This window comes from Dasypus novemcinctus, chromosome 4 (genome assembly GCF_030445035.2).
Source record: "Dasypus novemcinctus isolate mDasNov1 chromosome 4, mDasNov1.1.hap2, whole genome shotgun sequence".
Taxonomy (NCBI): domain Eukaryota; kingdom Metazoa; phylum Chordata; class Mammalia; order Cingulata; family Dasypodidae; genus Dasypus; species Dasypus novemcinctus.
Window position 1 is genome coordinate 8,534,190 of NC_080676.1, and position 20,921 is coordinate 8,555,110.

Here is a 20,921-nt window from a genome sequence, read left to right on the forward strand (position 1 = left end):
TATTTTTTGTTAGTGTCTAGGCATCTGTTTATCTTGTTGGGCTCATTTGGTGGGTTAGCTTCTCTTTCTACTCTAGGTTTTATTTTGTTGTGTTTGTGGGTATGTGGTAAGGTTATGTTTTGACACTTGATTCCTCTTATTCTATATCCTTGCAGTTTTCTGTGTCCTGGTTTTCCTTTGGCTTCTTTTATCTATCTAGTTCCCTCCTGGATGATGCATAGCACTTTCCCATTCCATATATCTCCAAAGCTGCTCTCTTGGACAGGCCTTTGTCCTTTCTCCTAATTTCCATTTCTATGAACTTGCATATTCTCCAATATTTTTTTAGTAGTTACCTTGGGGCTTAAATTTAACATCCTAAATATGTAAAAATCTCATATGCTTTGATACTAACTTAACTTCAATAGTATATGCAAACCATGTTCCTATACTCCATTGCCCCCCCTTTTATGTAATTCTGGATACAAATTTTTTTGTTTATGCATTTTGAGTCCCAAAGCACTGACTTCACATTATATTTTATGCATTTGCCTTTTAGATCCTGTAGAAAGTAAAAAGTGGATTTACAAACCCAAAATACCACAGTACTGGCATATATATTTACCCCCTGTTATTACCCTCACCAGAGATATTTATTTGTTATGTGACTTTGGTCTATTATTGTCTATTGTCCTTTCCTTTCAGCTTGCAGAACTCCCTTTAGCATCTCTTGTAGGACTGGACTAGTGGTGATGAATTCCTTTACCTGTTATTTATATGGAAATGTTTTAATCTCTCCCATATATTTGAAAGACAGTTTTTCCAGATATGAATTATTGGTTGGCCTTTTCTTTGCTTTTAGTACTTTAACTATGTGATCCCACTGCCTTCTTGCCTCCATAGTTTCTGATAAGAAATTGGCAATTAATCTTACTCAGAATCTCTTATATGTGACACATTGCTTCTCTCTTGAAGCTTTCAGTATCCTCTCTTTGACTTTTGACAGTTTGATTACAATATGCTGCAGCATGGGTCTATTTGAATTTATCCCATTTGGAATTCATTGAGCATCTTGGATGCATATATGCAGGTCTTTCATTAAATTTGGGAAGTTTTCTGCTATTATTTCTTTGAATAGTCTCTCTGTCCCTTTCTCTTCTCCTTTTGGGACTCCCACAATGCATATATTGGTATGCTTGATGGTGCCACACAGATTCCTCAGGCTCTGTTCATTTTCCTTCTGTTTCGGCTCCTCAGATTGAATTATTTCAATTGTCTTATTTTCAATTTTCAATTTTTTTGCAACTCCAATCTGCTGTTAAACTCCTTTAGGGAATTTTAAATTTCTGTTACTATAGTCTTCAGCTCTGTTTGGTTTCTTTTCATAATCTTCATCTCTCTGTTGATATTCTCTCTTTGTGTTCATCTAGTATTTTCCTGATTTCCTTTATTTATTGCCCATGTTTTCCTTTAGTTCTCTGAGCATATTTAGGACCATTTTTTAAGTCTTTCGTATGTCCCAGTTTTGTTCCTCCTCATCAATAGTTTATAATGCTTTAATATACTCCTTTTCTTGTTTCTTCGTATGCTTATAATCTTTTCTTGAAACCTGGTTATTTTGAAATTTTAATGTGTTATCACTGGAAATTAGACACTGAGGTATCTGTTCTTTAAGCTTGTTTCTAGCCTGTATTAGGACAGAGCTTTCCTTGAATTCTGTGCTCTCCTCCAGCACTTATCCATACAATGAGTTTAGAGAATAGCTCTAGACCAAAGCATAGGGGCCTCCTGATCCATTCTGTTCACATGTTTTATCTTGGGCATGTACATATGGCCCTGGAAATTCCCCTAAATGTCTCCTTTTACCTAGGAAATAGTTTCTACACCTTCCTAGACACTATGCTATATATACTAAACCCAGCCATCCCATGCCCCAGGCAGCCACTTGATTGCTCCCACACAGTGTTCTATAGAAGAGCTTGGTTAGCTGCCTTCTACAATCAGGGCAAGTCCCTCAGGCTACCACCTTAAAGACTAGGCAAGGCATACATGCTCCCAGAATGTGCATCAGGGTTACTCAACTTTCTCTGAAATCAGGGCCAGGGATCCATACTGGAATCCTGGTCAGCAACTTGCCAAGCCAGGGAGGGGCTCAGAAGGAGCCAGTCAAGTTGCCATGAGATCCTATGACTTTTTATTATTTTATTTTTTAACACTTACATCTTTTATTATTATTATTTTTTTAAGATACATAGATCACACAAAATGTTACATTAAAAATATATAAGAGGTTTCTATATACCCTACTCCCCACACCCCCACCCCACTCCTTCCATATCGACAACGTCTTTCATTAGTGTGGTCCATTCACTGCATTTGATGAGTACATTTTGGGGCATTGTTACACAGCATGGATTATAGTTTATGTTGTAGTTTACATGTGGCCTTTTTCTTGACTCAGTGCCCACCTGTTACTTTGGTCCTTTACCTCTTTTCTGTAACTTTGAGAAAGCTTTTTCTGCCAGTTCTTAGTTGTTCAAAACTAAGGAAACTTCTCCCTTCCTCCTACAGTTTTGGCTTAAGCAACAGTAGTAGTGCCATTTTCTCATTTCCCAGGAGGTAAGAAGCACTTTTGGAGAGGAAATAAAATATTGCCTTCTCTTCCAAAGTGTCAACCAGAGGTGAAGTGTTCCCAGAACATTTGAATAGAATAAATCAATCATGCCTGCTCAGAGGCTCATCTTTTATAAAAGAGCTGGCAACTCAGATGGACAAGCTGAACATCCTTGCCTTCCCTTTCTACCAAAGCCATGGGTCTAGGGTCATTTGGGAACATCCGAGTGTGTCCAGCACTCTTGGGACTTCAGAAAATCTTAAAGGATATTGTCCAGGTGTCCACCCTGCAAACATTCCTTCAGTCCCATTCATCACAAATTTTCTGATTACCCACTCTTAGCTGACTTCTATCATCAATGATTCCTACAGTGATGGGACAACCCATAACTCAAGGGGTTCCAAAATCGCAGGACAGAGTCATGACCATTCACTGCATTGCTACTATGATCTGTCTGAAAAATCATATCCCTGGAGATTGGGTGTAGCTCAGTGGTTTGAGTACCTGCCTCCCATGTGTGAGATCCTGGGTTCAATCCCTGGATCTTTTTCTCCTAAAAGAAATCATATCCCATCTAGTTAGGCCCAAGATACAGAAATAGGAAGCAGTGTGTGTATTCTTACCCATGCATTCTCTCATTTTTCTCCTTAACGCAGATCTATTCCCAACCCTTCTTTTCTTCCTTTCTCAAGATAAACACTTAAGTTGATATATAATGTTTTTTACGTTCCATTTGTCCCTCATCCCAGTGTTCACCAATTCTCTTAGGACAGGGGTATCAAATAAGTTTTATCTTACTATTGGTAGAAGTGGCCAAAAGCATTGTATTGAGAAAGAGTCTGAGACCATGTCCAGGGAATGGTGGATTGATTACTCACATCTGCCATGGGTATGAGAGAGTCTGTCGACTTGTTTTAAGACATTTCATTGCATTTTATTCTATGCCAACCACCCCTCAACCATTTCTAGGAATGTGCTTCTTTTGTGTTTAGTTGTTCAGGTCTGGAACAGGTACCTTGCTCGTCATAAGTTCTTGGTAAATATTTATTGAATGAATGAATCAATGAATGAATGAGTTAGTGAATCGTATCTGGCAATTTGGTGTTTTTTTTACAGTTAACCTTAGGCAAAGGGTTTGGGGTGTGGTATGTGAGGGCTCAACCAGGCATCCTGCCTGGTGGCCGTGAGAAAGAATCCCACAGACCTCCAACTACAAGGACTATAATGAGGACCCAGCACCTAGCCTTTTCTATTTCCAGCCAATGGCTGAGTGTGAAGATTCTAAGCAACATTACAGTAGACCCACTCCTGGGAGACGTGAGACTCCCCGGACTTCCCTTTGACTTGAGAACTCCCTGAAGGCTTTGGCTTTGCTAAATCCTCCTTAGACTGCATTGCAGTCTGATCACTTTCGCCCAACTTGCTCTCTCTCTCTCTCTCGCTCCTTCTCTTGGGGTTCACTTGCATCAAGGTCTAACCTGTTTTCCCTCACATGGGCGTTTTCCCTAATAAAATCCTTGCATGTTGAATACTATCTTGGTGTTTGCTTTGTGGAGAACCTAGACTGGCTAATGTCAGAGAGGGCAAGGGATCTAGTAACCCCACAAATGGCCATCTGGGCAGCAGAGGGAGGTCTTGCCCCTCTGCTTGTAGGGAACACTGTATGGACTAGACTGGGCTTCTGGAAAAGTCCAATGAGGAGAAGCATCATTGCTGAGAAATTCAGTCCTTATTCAAAAAATTTAAAAAAAAATAAAAAAAGGAAAAGAGAGAGAGAGAAGAAGAAGAAAAGAATAAAAAAATAAGATTTGAGGAAATGATGGGAATTAACTTACAATTATTTTTATAAATATGTCTATTTTCATTAACATACAGCATGCCAAATAAAAAGACTATCAATGACATGGTACCCATTTTTAATTCAATATAAGGAGCCCTGACAATTAATTCCATTTATCATAATTTGTTCGTATGAATACTCTCCTAACCCTAAATAGTTAATTGCTAGTGCATTTGTGTGCTTTGTAACAGATAATGTGCATGTCATATTCTCCACCCAAATGCCCAGTGACATTCTGATTTCATGGCAGGAATTGCTTTTCCTGCTGGGGTCTTTTCAACCTGCCTGTTCAATGCATGTCTCATTCCATGTTAAACTATTCCAGGCCAGTGTTTACCCTCTGCTGATTTCCTTCACTCTTGTGTCTCCATCCTCTTTGCTTCTCTTTTCCCTGCTTCTTCCTTATTTAATTAATTAGCCCCGAAGACATGTTGCTGTATATAGAAACTAAAATTCTCTTCATAACCAAAAATTATTAGAAAGTAAATGTATTGAAACCAGAATCATTCTTGGTTAGGATAATTTATATTTGGGGTAGAACTACTGTACGTGGGCCTTTACTCAAATAAAGTGATAAGAGTTTGCTCATTTATTCATGATCCTCTAATATCCATTTGTCGAATATCTACTGCATGCCAAGGCCCCATCCTTAGTACTGGTGACACTAGGGGTCTCACACACTTCTTTTGTGAAGGATGCCTTAGGCATTAAGAGACTTCCCATCTGGACAATACCAATTCTATTTACCTCTAGGAGAAATTGACACATTTAAGAGTGGAGTTACCCTTTTACGTAAGTAAGATTATGATTTCTCTTTTGAGGCACAATTGTTGCCTCCCAAACACTCTGAAAATTCATGGTCCAGATTTATTTCAGAAATTCATCACAATGCTTTTAACCTTTGATACCTTTTGCAGGAATGATTTATGACGTGTGTTTCTTTTTATGGCGGTTTCTCCAACCAGGTTGCAAGAGATATAAGAACTGTAATTTCAGACAGTTATTCTCTTGACAGCATGTACTCAAGTTCACACAAGAGAAGATGCTCCTCTTTCTTTTTCCAAAAGAATCAGAGGTTCTATTACTTACACAGTATCACAACAATTGGTGTGCATGATATTCAGTCAACCAGTTGCAACCAGAAAAATAACTGATTTTGTCACTACATTGATCAATGTAGTTGAATCTAAGAATTGATTGTGTGAGCCTCATCTTGATGACTTTAGACATCCTTTCCTTCTGTTGTCTGTATCCCCTTCTTTTCCCTTCTCTTTTCCTCCATCACCCCCTTTCTCTTTCTTCCTATTGACTAGTATGGACTATATTTCAATTCTTTGCCAGGTCATATGGAAAACTGTTTGGTCTCAGACTCTTTTAGACTCTTGAACAGTATTAAAAACCCCAAAGAGCTTTCATGTGCACCGATTAAAATTCTTTGTGTTAGTAATTAAAATATCATTGTAAAACATGCATTTATTAATTCAGAGAAAAAGCAACAATAAATCCATTCCATATTGACAAAGAACATACTTTTAATTAAAAATAAAATCCAAAATTAAAAAAAATGAGAAAATTGCCTTTTATTTTTTTTTACATTTCCACAGATGTTGTTAATGTCTGGCTTAATAGAAGACAGCTGGATTCTCTTCTCTGCTTCTGCATTCAATCTGTTGCAATATTGCATTGTATAGCCTCTGGAAAGCTCCCCCAGAGACAATGAGAGCAAAAAAAAAAAAAAGTAAATAGTAGCTTAGTACTTTCATCAAGTTTTGACCTCTTGAATACCCTTAAAGTTCTCTGCAACCCCCAATCCCCAGACAATACTTTGAGAAATACTGTGCTGAGGTTAGAGATACAGATGTGAAAGAAATAGCACCTTTCTCTACCATCTGATAGAGGAAAGATGCAAAAGGACATTTACATCCTAGTGTGGAGATAGGCAGAGGGGACGATGGGAGGACAAGGGGACAGGGGCATCATTCAGTCTGGGATATGTATTTGGAGGTAGAGGGCTGGAGAAGGTCAGAGAAAACTTCCCCGAGTTAGTGTTTCCTGAGCTAAAGCTTAAATAATGAGCAGGAGTAGAGACATTTCGAGAGAAATGGAGCCCTCTTGTCTGGCACCTGTATTCTCGGGGCTGGTTGTGAGGGTGATTTGGGTATTTGGCTTGCAGCTTTATTATAGTGTATATTTGGGAGGAAGAAGAGAGGAGAGGCTCCTTGTGCCTATCCTCTACCTCTGATGTTCCACGACTTCCCAGAAAGGAGCCAGATGCTGGAGAAATCCAGATAACAATCCCCATAAATAAGATGTGAAATTGGCCTGCCAGTGCTTTCTTGCTGAAGCACTGAGAAGCAGGTGAACATTTTGCAGTGAATATACTGTAAACCAGATAATTGCCATCGTCGTTCGGAACATCTTGGGATCTAAGGCATGAAATAGAATTTGCAATAAAAATGTATCACACATTTGCGACCTTCCAGCACATAGTTGATAGCTTAAGTCACAAAGATTTTTTTTATTAGTTTGCCAGTAGAGAAACAAAAATATGGTGTTTCTATCTGAGGTTAAGAAGAATTTGTACCATCTCGTCAGATCTTCTAATTCATTTTGGATGTAACATTTTAAAAGGTTCTTCAATAGAAAAGGCTAGTTTGTCATCTTGTGCTCCCTCCAGAGCTCTTGGTCCAAGGCTGGGCCCTCAGGAATTGGAAAGGAAAGCTTCTGTTGCATTGACCTCTGGCAGGGGAAAGAATGGCTGAGCAGGGTGGAAACCTCTGCTCTTCCATCTAGGGTCCTTGACCTTGTCTGATTTCATCACCCTCCCTGTCCCTCTGTTCCCTCATCCATGAAATGGAACCAGCACTGTCTTCTCACAGGGGACTGTGAGGATTTAATGAGATCACCTGGCACTTAGTAGGCTCTCAGGAGTGTCAGCGCCAGGCTAAGTATGTCCCGGTTGTGGCTGGACAATGGCAATTGCAGAAAGAGTTTTAGATGATTATGCTCAGCAGCATACATTCCAAAGTAAGCTAAGGGCTGATTATAAGGATTAAAAGTGTTTAAAATACAGTGATGTATGAAATATTGAAGTAATAACAATCTTGGGAGTTATAGATATAGCAATTTAGTGCACACTTCAGTCCAATAATGTTGTTCAGTAGGTAAGACATTTTTTTTGTGGGAAAATGAGTTGGCTCCAGCAGCTGAATGGGAACATTAAGCCATCACAGTCTTTTTTTTCTTCTTCTTAATCTAAATGATCTTTTTTTTTTTTTCCTCACATGGCTCCCTTTCTTCTTCACAGACTTAATCGAAACTTTGCAGGGTCTGCAAATTAAGCCTAAGGCTTGGTTGGGTCTTCAACTTAACAAAGGATTTGTTGGGGAACTTGGGCATTGTCAATTTGGGATGCACTGGACATGTGTGGGTCCTCCTCGCAGTCTGTGGATGTTGAGGTTCCGAATTGAAGAGCCTACAAAGTGCCAGGTACCACTGAGCCAGCTCTCACTCGGCATCTCATTTTATCCTCCTACCAACTGCCCTGTGGAGTTGGTATTACCTCCATTTTATAGAGATGAAGCAGAGAGTCAGGAAGGTTGAAAGACTTACCCAATAGACCCTGATAGTAGGTAGTAGTAGAACTTTGATATTAAGCTAGTATACCTCTTGCACCCAAACTCAGGGTCTGTATTAGGTCAAATTTTAGTTGATTAACTTTATCCAGACAGCTTCTGTAAAGACAACTTAAAATCTCACTTTTGTAACACCACAAAGTACCGCAGTGCATGATTCTCCCTGGCCTTGTTCCTGGTCCACATACCAATACCCAATGGGCTAATGGCACATGGTTCATACTCAGCTGGAGAAATTTAGTAAATTACTTTGAAAATACTCACTCTCAAAAACAATTGCATATTTATGGAAGATAGATGACAGATTGGAGGATTGGAGTGGGAAAACATGGATAGTGGATGGAGAGATAGAAGGATGGATGAACGGGAAGAAGGAATGAAGGCATGGGTAGAGAAAGAGAAGGAAAGTGATGTTCTGCCTTTACTGAAAGCACCTATCAAGCTGTGAAGGACTAATGACTCAGTAATCTGTTCCAGAAATATTTCTTCAACCAAGCTGAAGCAGGGAAATGTGTCTCATCTTCTCCTAATCTTTGCATTCCCATGAAAGACACATAGGATTTGTATTTAAAACTCTCTAATTGGTACCTCTAGTGTGGGACATATATTGCTCGTAATTCAGTGGTGGTTGTCACCCTAAGATTGGGAGACACTCCTTCTTTCTAGTTGGCTTATGTAGGACTTTCTACTTGTAGGAATGAAAGCATGGGTAACTGTGCCAGGCAAGCAGCAAGGCAAGGGTGTGCTCATTTCGTTTATCAATGACTTACTATATGCTGGACACTTGAGATGCTAAGTGCCATGTCTGCCTCCATGGGGCTCACAGATTGTGGGGAAGAGGGATAGTGGGTCTGTGGCAGGAGAGCCAGTGGTACGGGGTGCCCCACCACAAAGGAAGGGCACTGAGGAGGTGGGACTGGAGCTGGATCTGGAAGGACGAGCAGGCAAGAGCCAGGAGAAAGGGGTGTGTGGAGAGGAGCAGCCAGCATGCTGAGGGCAAAGGTGTGGGGGATTAAGGAGCTTGGGACCTTTGGGTGGCCTCCCCTCATCTTGTGGCAGAAGGCAGATTGGCTGCCAAAGGATCCTAGGCAAGGAGGAGAAGGATCATATTGGGCTTTTAGGCAGTCTTATCCATTACCCTTACTCTGGAGCAGGGAATAAAAATACTCTTCAAAGTGTTGCTATAATTATTGTAGGTAGGAATCAGTTTATTGAAAGTAGTGACACTCACTCAAACTAGTACATATAAAATCATAGTGGTCAGGAAGAACTATTGAAAGGTCTCAGTTGGCAACTGCAGCCACGCATGGCAGGCTGATGAGTCCACTGAGGGGGAAGAGGACCTGGGACCAGAAAATAAGAATGGAGGACCTGCCTCCATATCTTCTGCAGCAGCTTGGTGTGGGTCTGTTCCCAACTCCTATCTCCTGGCAGATTGGCTTTCTCAGATTTTAATGTCTTCTCAGCTCTCCCTAAACTTGAAGAATCATGACACTGATGCCAGCCATGATGACTTCTAAATTTTCAGCATGGCCATCTGACCATAGTTTCTGGGTCATGGATGAAAGTTCCAAGATTCAATCTAGGACCTGTGCTACTTCTTCCATCAGTTCTCCCAGGGGCCAGATGGCCATCCTGGTCTAAGTAGCTCCACCAAAGATCAGCCAGAAGGAGGAGTTGGGTATGGCAGACAGAAAACCAGCATGACTACTAGAATGTTATATTTATTAGAGTACAGTTAACCTTACTAGAGAATTTTGCAATTGATAAATGTTTTATTCATAATTAGCTTTTACCCAGGGAGCAGTATTGGAGTTCTAAACATTCAGGAGCTAGTGGTGGCCAGAAGGATCAACTTTAGGATGAAAGCAGAAAGATTGGAAGGGTAAATCATCAACTACTTGGCCCTGCAGTTTGGATTGAGCCTTAATGTATTTTTTCAGAGGCAGAAGCAAAAAACGAAGAGCCAAGGAGCTTTCCTAGAGAAAAGGCTGTAGTTACAGGCACACTGGGTGGCTAGACCTAATTTCTTGGTAAATGGAGCAGAAATATCACACTGGTGTTTCCTCTGCATGAGTGCAAAGACACAGGCATTTTCCAGATGCTGAAACACCATGGCAAAGAGACAAGACAGAGGCAAGAAGCAGTCCTAAAGGGTCATGGTTTGAGAGAGCTCAGGGAAGAGTGTACAGCTAACAGGGACATTACCTTGTGAAAAGCTGATAAAAGGCCAGTTCTTCCAAAAGTACATCCAAATAGAGCAAAGTGTGAGCTGACTGACCTCCGTCTATGGGAACAATAAGCCAAAGCATCTGTCTGGGGGGGGGGGGACAGATTAAGTAAGAAATAACAGCCAAGCCATAGTCTTCAATACCAACTGCTCTTTCCAGAAAGGAGATGGTTCCCCAGAGTCCCATATACCAGATTTTGGTTTGGCTCCTGGAAGATTTCTATTCATGCCGATAAGCCCTGGTGATCTGCATTCTGTCCATCAGTCCAGCCTTGTGGCTGATCTTGCACAGCCTGAGACTTTGGTCTCCAGCCAGGCCTAACAACTTGCATTTCCCCCCAAGATATACTAGGAGCTTTTTACCTTTGAGCCATTGCCCATCAAAGTGCCTCTGCCTAAAACCCTTCACATCCATCATCCCTGATTAACTCCTACTGCCTATTGCTTTCCCCAAGAGGCAATCTTGACAGACTGTGGCTGGGTTAATGCCTCCCTGGCCATAGCACCCCATGTTTCCTCTTCTTATCTACCTCTTAACACACTGGTTGTTATGGTGGAACTGTATTCTCCCAAAATATGTTCAAGTCCTAATCCTCATCCTAATCCCCTAATCCCCACATACTTCAGAAGGGAATCTTATTTGGAAATCCAGGTACTTTTATGTGGAATTCATTGAGATGAGGTCATACTCGAGTAGGGTGGTCTTCTAATCCAATATGACTGGTTTCCTATAAGGAGGATAGATTGGAGTTATGTTGACACAAGCCAAGAAACACCGAGGATTGCCAGTCGCTGCCAGAAGCCAGGAGAAAGGTCTGGATTGCATTCTTTTCCAGATACTTCAGAGGTGGCGCGGCCCTGCTAACACCTTGATTTCAGATTTCTAGCTCCAGAACTGTGAGACAATAATTTCTGTTTCTTACATTTCTGTTGCTGCCTGGTTTGTGGTACTTTGTTACAGCACCTCTGGAAATCTAAGACTTTGTCAAGAAACCCACTCTCCGGTCCCGGGGTTCTTAACAAGGAGTCCATGAGCTTGAATTGATATTCAAAAAAAACGTTATTCTTGTGGGGATGTGTTGGTGCGGGTGTGATATATTTGTTAAATAATATACAGTATAGTGTGGACTTAGTAAGAGGTCTGTGGTTTTTACCTGACTGGCAAAGGGGTCCGTGGAACAAAAGTTTAAGAACCCCTGCTCTAGTCTGAGAGCCCTTTGAGGCTAGGGACTTTGTTTCTTGCTCTAAATTTATTGAGGTATAATTTACATATCACAAAATTTGTCATTTTTAAATGAGCAATTTGACTGATTTTTTGACAAATGCGTAGGTAGATATAACCACTACCACAGTCAAGACAAGGAACTTTCCATCACCCCAGAAACTTTCCTTCAGCCCCTTTGCAATCAAACCCCGTCCTCACCCCCAGACCCTGACAACTATTGATCTGTTCATGCCTCTACCTTTGCATTTTCTAGAAGGGCAGGAATGGCCCAAAATGGCATACAGTCTTTAGTATCTAACTTCTTTCACTTAGTAAAATGCTTGGAGATTTATGCATATTGTTGCAATGAGTGGTCTTCATTGACATCTTTTTATTGCTAAATAGGTGTCTATCATATATATATTGCAATTTGTTTGTTTATTCACCAGTTGATGGCTATTTGAGTTGTTTCCAGTTTGGCTCTTTTCTAAATAAGGTTTCTGTGAACATTTGCATATGAGATTTAAGGATATTATATTTTCATTGCTCTTGGGTAAATCCTAGGAGTAGAATTACTGTATCATTTTATAAGAAATTGCTAAACTCTTTTCCAAAGTGGCTGTACTACTTTACAGTCTTACCAGCAATGTATGAGAGTTCCAGTTGTTTCACATCCTCATCAGAACTTGGTATTGTCAGCCTTCTTATTTTAACCTTTCTAGTGGGGGGAATAGTGATATCCCATTGTGATTTTAATATGTATATCCTTGGTGATTACAAGGGTTGAGTGTATTCTCATGTTCTTATTTGCCATTCATAAATTATTTTGATGATAGTCTGTTTTAATTTTTGCCTATTTTTAAAATATCAGATTATCTGTCTTATTTTTGAATTGAAAGTTCTTCATATATTCTGGATACAAGTCCCTTATGAAATATATTTTATAAATATTTTCTCCCATTCTGTGGCTTAAAAAAAACCTCAAGTGTCTTTCAAGAAACAGAGGTTTATAGTTTTAGTAGTTTGATAGGACAATTTTATCTTTTCTTGTTCATATATTTTGTATCCCTTTTAAGAAAATTTTGCCTAACCTAAGGACACTGAGATTTTTTTCTTTTCTTTCATTTTTAAAATATTTTAACTCTTACATTTAGGATCATCATCTATTTAAAGATAAGTTTTGTGTATGATGTGCAGTAAGGATTTAGGTTCTTTTTTTGAATATGTGTATCAAATTTTTACAATTCATTTAATGAAAAGATAATGATTCCCCCAATTGAATTAGTCACTTTTGTAAGAAATTAATTGACCAAAATTATATGTGTCTATTTCTAGATTCTTTATTCTGTTCTACTGATCAGTAATTAAGTCTAGTAGCTTTTTGTAGATTCTGTAGGATTTTCTGCATTGATGATCATGTTGTCTGCATATAAAGATCATCTTAGTTTTTCCTTTCCAACCTGGATGCCTTTTGTTTTTCTCTTGACTTATTGCCCAGCCTAGAACCTCCAGTACAACGTGAATGGAAGTGGTGAGAGTGGACAACCTTATCTTGCTCCTGCTCTAGGGGGAAATCATTCACTCTTTTACTATAAAGCATGATGTTAGCTGTCTTTACTTTGTAAAAGTTCTGCATCCGGTTGAGGAAGTTCCCTTCTATTCTAGTTTGCTGCTAGATTTAAATACAAATGGAAATTGAACTTTGTCAAATACTCTTTCCAGGGATATGTTGTTGTTGTTGTTGTTGCTTTTCCCCAAATTTATCATCAAAGCTCAGGATGTTTTCTGCACATTTTAGATACTTCATAAATATTTGCTGAATGAATGAAGTGGGGCTAAATGCCTCGGCGATTACTCAGCAGACAGAGCAGGCGCTGGCTAGGAGTATCTGAATGCCTACCCTCTCCCAGGGGAATTAGGGTTGCCAATTTGCCTGCAATGTCTCCTCCTGTCCTCACAATAGTCCTATGAGGCGAGTTTCACAATTGAGGAATGTGTAATAGATGGACTGATTTAAAGAGTAGAAAAACAGGGTGGCATGTGGGGAAGGAGTCCTGTGTTTCATTACTCAGTAAAAATAAAAAGGCATTCACTCAATTCAGAAAATTTTTTAAGGAAGCTATATACAAAGGAGGTTGGATATGCTGCAAGCTAAACTGGATTGTGATTTCAGCATCTGCTGGAGTGCAGGAATAGAGAATCTGGAGGGTTTGGACGCAAGGGACGTTGTCCCTTGAATGACTGCTGGACTACCAGGAAAGAAAAGTAATGCTTCTGCAGTACTGGCTCAGCTATGAAAGCTATCCTTGTAGTAAAGCCAATATAAATTGATTTTATAGGATTTCAACCCTAAGAATTTGTTCTATAGATAAAGCATAGAAGACATAATTTAGGTTACACATCAAAATACAAATGTTTTTCAACCTTGTCAAAGCAAAAGTTGAGATAGAGCTGAGGGAACTTAGATAGTGAAAGAGAAATGAGAAAATCCGAGGGATGTTTACATTCTTATTTTCCAAAATAGGAATATGTAAACCTCTGTGAGCCTCAACGCCTCACCTGCAGAATGAGATCTAGCGCCTTACCTAATGTTGTGAGGATTGATTAATGCGTGTAAGGTGCCTAATACGTGGTATGTACTCCAATAGCAAGTATTGGTGGAGAGAGTAAGAGGAGGCATGGCAGTGGATAGAGGGAAATAAACCTGTCCCCACTAATGAGGGAAAACTCAACTTTAAGGTTTATAAACCACCTCTCCTGCAGATTACCTGCCACTGCCGAGGAAGCAGAGTTGTGAGCCCAAGTAGCGAAAAGGGCAAAAGCTGTGTGTCTATCACAGGGTATCCGAATGACATGAAAACCCTGTGAGTGGTGTCCTTCCCGTTTTACTGTTGAGGGAGTTGAAACTCTGAGAAGACAACTGGCTTACACAGACCAGTCTGGAAATATCTAAGCCAGAGCTGAAACCCACGAACTGTGACTCTAGATTTCATTGTCTGCCACAGAGCCAAGTGGCACAACGAATCTGAAACACTGGATGAGCTCCTGGCGTATGCTCTGTACACATTTCTAATGAATAGGCCCCAAGGTTTAATTAAGGGGAGAAAAGATAAATTGTTTCTCCCAACAGCTGCAAATTATTTACATTGCATTTGTGTTGATGACTAATAAAAGAGCAAGGGAGTGTAGGGACAGCACAGCATGGCTGTAATTCTTCCAAGGTCCATAATGAAGCGCCCGTCTGCATGCCAAAATATGAGCATGGATGAGCCTGCTGCTCCCCATTCAGACCTGAAATAGGCAGATCTGCTGTCCACCCTGGGCATGGTTCAATCATCAGAAATGGGTCTCAGAAATCAAGACCTGAGAACAGCAAGACATATGCTCCTACCCCATTAAACTGCCTCGCAATCAGTTCATGTTTGCTGCAGAATGAGTGAGAAGGAGCAAAATGGCGGCCCCGGTTGAGATTGCAATCAATCTGGATGCTGAAGAGCCCTTTAATGGCCTGTGGAAGGCTGATGGGGTGGGAAGGCGAGAGGAGCCACTGCAGCAAAGCTGTTCTCAATACCATAAGTTCTTGCTTTGCCGTGGGTACTGAAAAAATATGCTATATAGTTAAAAGCACATGCGCATATATATGTATGTATATATACACATTTGTGCCTTTTGGATATCATGAGGTATGAGCAAATTTTAAAAATGGTATTCTCAATTATTAATCAGTAATCATGTGGTCTTGGGAAAGTCACACCTGGTGAGAAGTGCTTTGGTCATCTTCATAATGGTCACACCTATGCCCCAGCTTTGCTATGGTGATGATACCTTTTATTTTTTATTCATGTATTTTTCAGTCTTTTCTGTTTTTCTTTTTTCCTTTATTTTTAAAGGAGCTTTGGGTTACATAAATGTTACATTGTAAATATAGGGGATTCCCATATACACCAGCCCCCTCTCCTCCCTCACTTTCCCCCATTAACAAAAATTTTCGTTAATGTGGTATATTTCTTACAATTGATGAGCACAAACTGAAGCATTGCTACTAATCATGGTCTATAGTTTACATTATGGTTGTTTACACTTCTTGCTGCACAATTTTATAGGTTTTCACAAAATGTATAGGGGCCTGTATCTGTCACTGCAATATCATGCAAACCAATTCCAGTGTCCCAAAAATGCCCCTCTCCCTCCTCTCAGAACCTCTGATGACCACTGTCTTTATATCAGTGTTGCAAGTTCTTCTATTACTAGAGCAACAATAAGTCTACTTTGGTCCATATTTGCATTTCACCCTTACGTTTGTTCGTTCCTTAATCTTGAGGATTTGGGGATGTTGATGCCCACTCTGCTTCCAATTGAGAAGGGGCTTAAATCTCGTGGGGCAGATGGATGAAACTGTCTTGTTTACAGTTGTAGATACTCTTGTTTTTTGGGATGGGCGTTGTCCATCATCATCCTTCTGTTAGTTGTCCTGGGTGAGTCCCATGAAGTGGAGAGTAGGTGTTGCAACTCTGCTGTGATTCAGAGATCAACCAGTATATGAACAGCCAGAAGATTTAAGGCTCTGGGCACATATTAAATGGGTATAGTGCTAATTATAGGTTGAAAGAATCTAGGGAGCTTACTGCTGAGTGGTCAGATTAATATTTCAGAAAGATCACTTGATACCATGTGGAGGATGGAAATTGAGTGGGGCAAGAGTTCATACTGGGAGCCCAAGCAGAAGGCTACTGGATAGTAGATAGCAGGACCAGAACAAAATCAGACTAGATATGCCAGGACAGGAATCAACAGAAATTGGATATTTGGCAGATAAAGTGATCACATAGAAATAGTACACCAATTTTGACTCAAGTCTCTTTCTCATTCTCTGCCTTTCATCAGTACTTGTTGACAATAAGTATTTTCAATGTGCATTTTAAGATTGTTAATTAATAATTAGGTAATATAAACATTCACCTGGTCAAATTATTGACATGCAACTTATGGTTCTATATAATTTTGATCATTTAGGTAGACATAGTTTTTGAAAGATCACAAAATATTGTAATGTTTATTGAATACTTAAAAGATATATGTACACATGCACAAATTTATGTATATACCTATGTTAGTTTGTATGTACGTATGTAAAATGTAGTAACAGCCTCCAGTGATGGATCAGAGATCAGGCTGAGATCAGAAATCCCAACACACAGAGCCACAATCTGCTACTTGGTTGATTGTTAATAAACTTTAACTCTGAAATAGTGACATCTATTAATGGATAATAACTTGAGGATTAAAGCTTTAAATCTTTTAAAATAATATCTATCTGCACTGGGCATCTAGAAATGAAAATAATGGGATGTTGGTGAGGTGAAAGTCCAATGGTGTTTGAGACTTGGTGCCACCCCTTACCTTGCATTTACCTTGGATGAGTTGTTGAACCATCTTCCTGGGCGTAAAGTGAGATTAACACGGTCTACGACCCTTGGGGGATCGTTACATAAGAGCCTATGATTGGGTAAATATATATCAATAATATTACCATGTATTATTCAAATGATAATCTTAAAGTCAATATTTTTAATTGTTTGTTCTTTCCACTATTTTCTAGTCAACAAGCACAAGCCATGGATTGAAACCTCATATCATGGAGTCATAACTGAGAACAATGATACGGTCATTTTGGACCCACCCCTTGTAGCCCTGGATAAAGATGCACCAGTACCTTATGCAGGTAAGATGGCAGTTCAGTATGGTTGAGCTTTGCTTTCTTCAAAGACATGTTGGGAAATCTCCATGAAGCCAAACTAGGGCTTTATAGCTATTGCTGCCACCCCGTGCATCTCATGTCAGCCTGGGATGTTAAAGCTGCATGCCTCTTCTTACTTTTGGGACGAATTCTTTATCTCCTTATATTTTTTCTCCTTGCTGTAGCATCCAGTGCTACAATACAGTGCTTTTTCTGAAATATAGTAAATTGTTTAAATGTCCCTGGAGTTGGGGAAGGTGGGCTGGTGAGATTCTGAGGGGGACTTTTCCCTAGAAAGGTGACTCATAGGTAAGATATGACACAGTTTGTGACCCACTATTCCTATTGCCTACATAGCAGGACGGTTGGAGGCATGTAGTTGGTAAATGTGGCAAGAAAAAAGGAAAAGGGGAGAAAAGGGTCAATTCAATTTGCCAGCAGTAGGACAGGGCACTGCTCTTGAGCTTCTAAGTAGCATGACTTTTTGGGAGGGGAATCAAAGGGCAATACCATTTTGTCCTCAGTAGCATATGGCTGGAGAGCCTTCTTTCTGTCATAAAGATGTCAAAAGAAGCAAAGTTTCCAGCATCATCAAAGCTGCAGGTCTACTGAAGGAGTACCTGCTGGAGCTCAAACCAGGGAATTCAGAGTGAGTGTCATAATAGCCATCTGGTCACAGCTGCTCATAAAGGCATTTAGGGATTTCTAAGTGGGTGGCAGGGCACAGTGACTAACTGACATTAAAGCTTCTTATTATGTGATGGGTCTTATAAAGTAGGGAGTAGATATATTCGTATGGTATGGTGGTCCATTCTGTTAAAATATCTTTCTTGTACTCAAATTGGTTTATCACCAGGTGGTGCTTATCTGCAGTTCTGTAGGGTGCATTCCATTATTCTGTTTTCTCCAAAAGCCAGTGCAGGTCTTTTGGAAAATTATTTTTCTGAAAGGGGTCCCTCCTGGACCGCCCAATATAGGTGGCCACTTTATTTTATGTTACTTAGCAAGGAGTACCCTACTTCCCCTTCTGAACTTCTAGAAGGGCCAGGTCCCAGGAGGACCACATGAAGAATGTGGGTATGTTATGTGCTTCCATGGATTGTGACAGAGAATGGGACAGATGATGGCAGGGTGAGGAAGGATTGGATCAAGAATTTCTGAAGATGCTTGCATCATGAGTAATATTGTTAACGTTTTATAACTGTCAGGAGGAAGACGGAAAATTTAATGAAGGTTTTCAAGATTTCTAGAAGATTGCTTTATGATAGATGGGTGCCAGGCTGAGGTTTTCACCATAATGAAGTCTATTTTTTCTGACAGGTTTTCTGCTACATTATGAGCTACTTGGGCAGAAAAAAAAAATTGGCTCCTTTGCACTTCTATGAGATAAGCTCTGTGAAGTCTCTTTTTTCATTTCAGAACATTATAAAGTAAGGAGCAAGGGGGTGAGTTAAAAGGGAAAATTCAGCATTGGGTGAAGATAAATCCATAAGCATTCTTGCAGAGCTTTGGGGAGATACGCTTGGCTCTCAGAAGAAAGATTTATTTATTTTAAGTACAATGATACCCACCAAGGGTATCTGTGGCTTCCCATTGTGTTTAAAGTTGGAGCATTTCCATACACCTTCTTTTCCAAACATTCACTGAGGTCCCAGCTCAGCTAAACTCCACTTGGACATGTAAATCCGACACTGTCTTTCCATGAGAGATGAGGTACCTTCTTTGCTAGCCTAGGAATACTCCGGTTCCTCCCTTCTTTGGCCCATCTAATATGATCTTGGGTTTAATCAACAATCATTAGCATCACCTTGGAAATGAGATTTTTCAACAATTACTAGCAGGAAATGTATGGGTCATGGAAGTGTTTGGTTTGGTTAAAATAGAGTCAGCATTTAGAATATCGGGAGATTTGGCCTAAAAAGCAGGCTTCTGATTGATCCGGATGGAATCAAATCTGAAATAAGGAATTGCTGAGTGGGGTCTTACTCCTTAGACTGACCTTGGGTTTACAGTTTCCCTCAGCTTCTTCGTGCCCACCTCTCTTAAATGATCAAAGGCCCTCTATTTGCATATGTGACCTATCTTGAAAATGGGACATAGAGAATATCAGTGAGAAATTAAACGGAAGTAAACGGATGCCATTAAGTCATTTCAGTTAGTGAGGCTAACACTTTAAAAGATGAGGATGTGTCAGGTTATTCATTATCTCTGCCTCTGATGTATCCCTGCTCTCATCCAAGAGTGAAAAAAGGAAACCGTCGTTGTTGAATAAGCTGCCCTATGGTAAGGTTACAGACGAGAATGGAGGAAAAAGCAGTTCAGGCAAATACATTTGAAAATTTGGATTTACATGAGATTACTTAACTTCCTCAGTTGTCGGGCTGAAGAACAATTAATTGTTTAACCTGAAGATTACTGGAAGAATTTCCTTAAATCGTAAACCCATCAAATGCACTTAAACTTGAGTTTGTATTCTGACCACTGGGTGTGTGAACAGGTTTTCCAACAGCTAAGGTTGGCTTCTAAGCCAAGCCCCACGTAGTTATTTCCACTGGAAAATAATTTCTATATTCCACTGGATACTTGCAATGGTATTAAAAAAAAAAAAAACCTAGCTTAATGCATCAAAGTATAATCTTCTGAGTTCTTAAGTGAAAAAATAAAGGTGCTTTTTAGAATGGTCAAAGCTATTTTTCTTGGTTTTATTTATGATCAGCTCCAAGACAGGACACAGGCACCAGCCATCCATCCATTCACCAAGTGTTTATTTTAAAACATTTATCTTAAAAAGAAAATTCTGAAGATTTATTTCAGATCCCTATCATTCTCATAAAATTGAAAAATTCATATCTGTCAGCTCTATCACTTCTAGAAGTTAGCTGAAGCTTTTATTCCCCCCACCATACTCTTCAAATGCTCTTATATTGTATGACGATTTTTCTACCCTTTCCCCTATGGTCTTTTTTTCTAGTTCAGTCTGTGAGCTGAGCTCTAGGCGCGTTGGAAATCGGTTCCATCCATATCATTTTTTGCTCTGTGTTGCTTCTTCTTGTCTTTTTCTCCCTTTTAAAACTTTTCTGGAGCAATTCCCTGCACATAGTTTCTGCTAGAGTATCATTCAGAAATCATGTGATCTCAAGTAATTTCCATTTAAATAAAAATCATGATTGCATTTTGTATATAAATACAAAATTCAGGGATAAAAAGAGCTTTTATTATGTATCTTATGAAATGTGGATGATATGGAAAAGTACAAAGAAGAAAGTACAAAATATGTATTTTCCTACTCCCAGAGAAAGCCACCTAACATTTTAGTGCATTTCTTCCAGTCATTTTTCAATTTTTAAAAAATTTGACTTATACCTCCTATTTTATGCTATAACTTACTTTTTCTACCACACTAATACATATATTCCATTTCATTAAATGTTTCTCTGCAACTGATTAAATGACTGCATGCTTTTCCATTCAGTGTCCTATACATTACCATTCTCTTATTGATAGGCAATTAGTCTATTTCCAAATATTTTTCAATATGTCCTCACATTTAAGATTCTGTCTTTGGGATAGATTTCCAGAACTGGATTAACTGGTCAAAGGATATGAACATTTTAAAGTTCCTGAAACATTGTAAATTGCCTTCCAGAAAAGTTGCACTCCCATCCACATCACCCAAGCCCCT

The 20,921-nt window shown here is 39.6% G+C and overlaps 1 protein-coding gene across 2 annotated transcripts in view; it reads left to right on the plus strand.

The window, feature by feature from the left end:
• Positions 1-20,921, plus strand: part of CLSTN2 (calsyntenin 2) — a 666,422-nt gene that overhangs the window by 240,922 nt on the left and 404,579 nt on the right. For both annotated transcript variants that reach the window (XM_058295067.2, XM_071214548.1), the window contains one exon: positions 17,102-17,224. In XM_058295067.2, the coding sequence (XP_058151050.1) occupies positions 17,102-17,224 (123 nt within the window). The remainder of the gene's footprint in view (positions 1-17,101; positions 17,225-20,921) is intronic.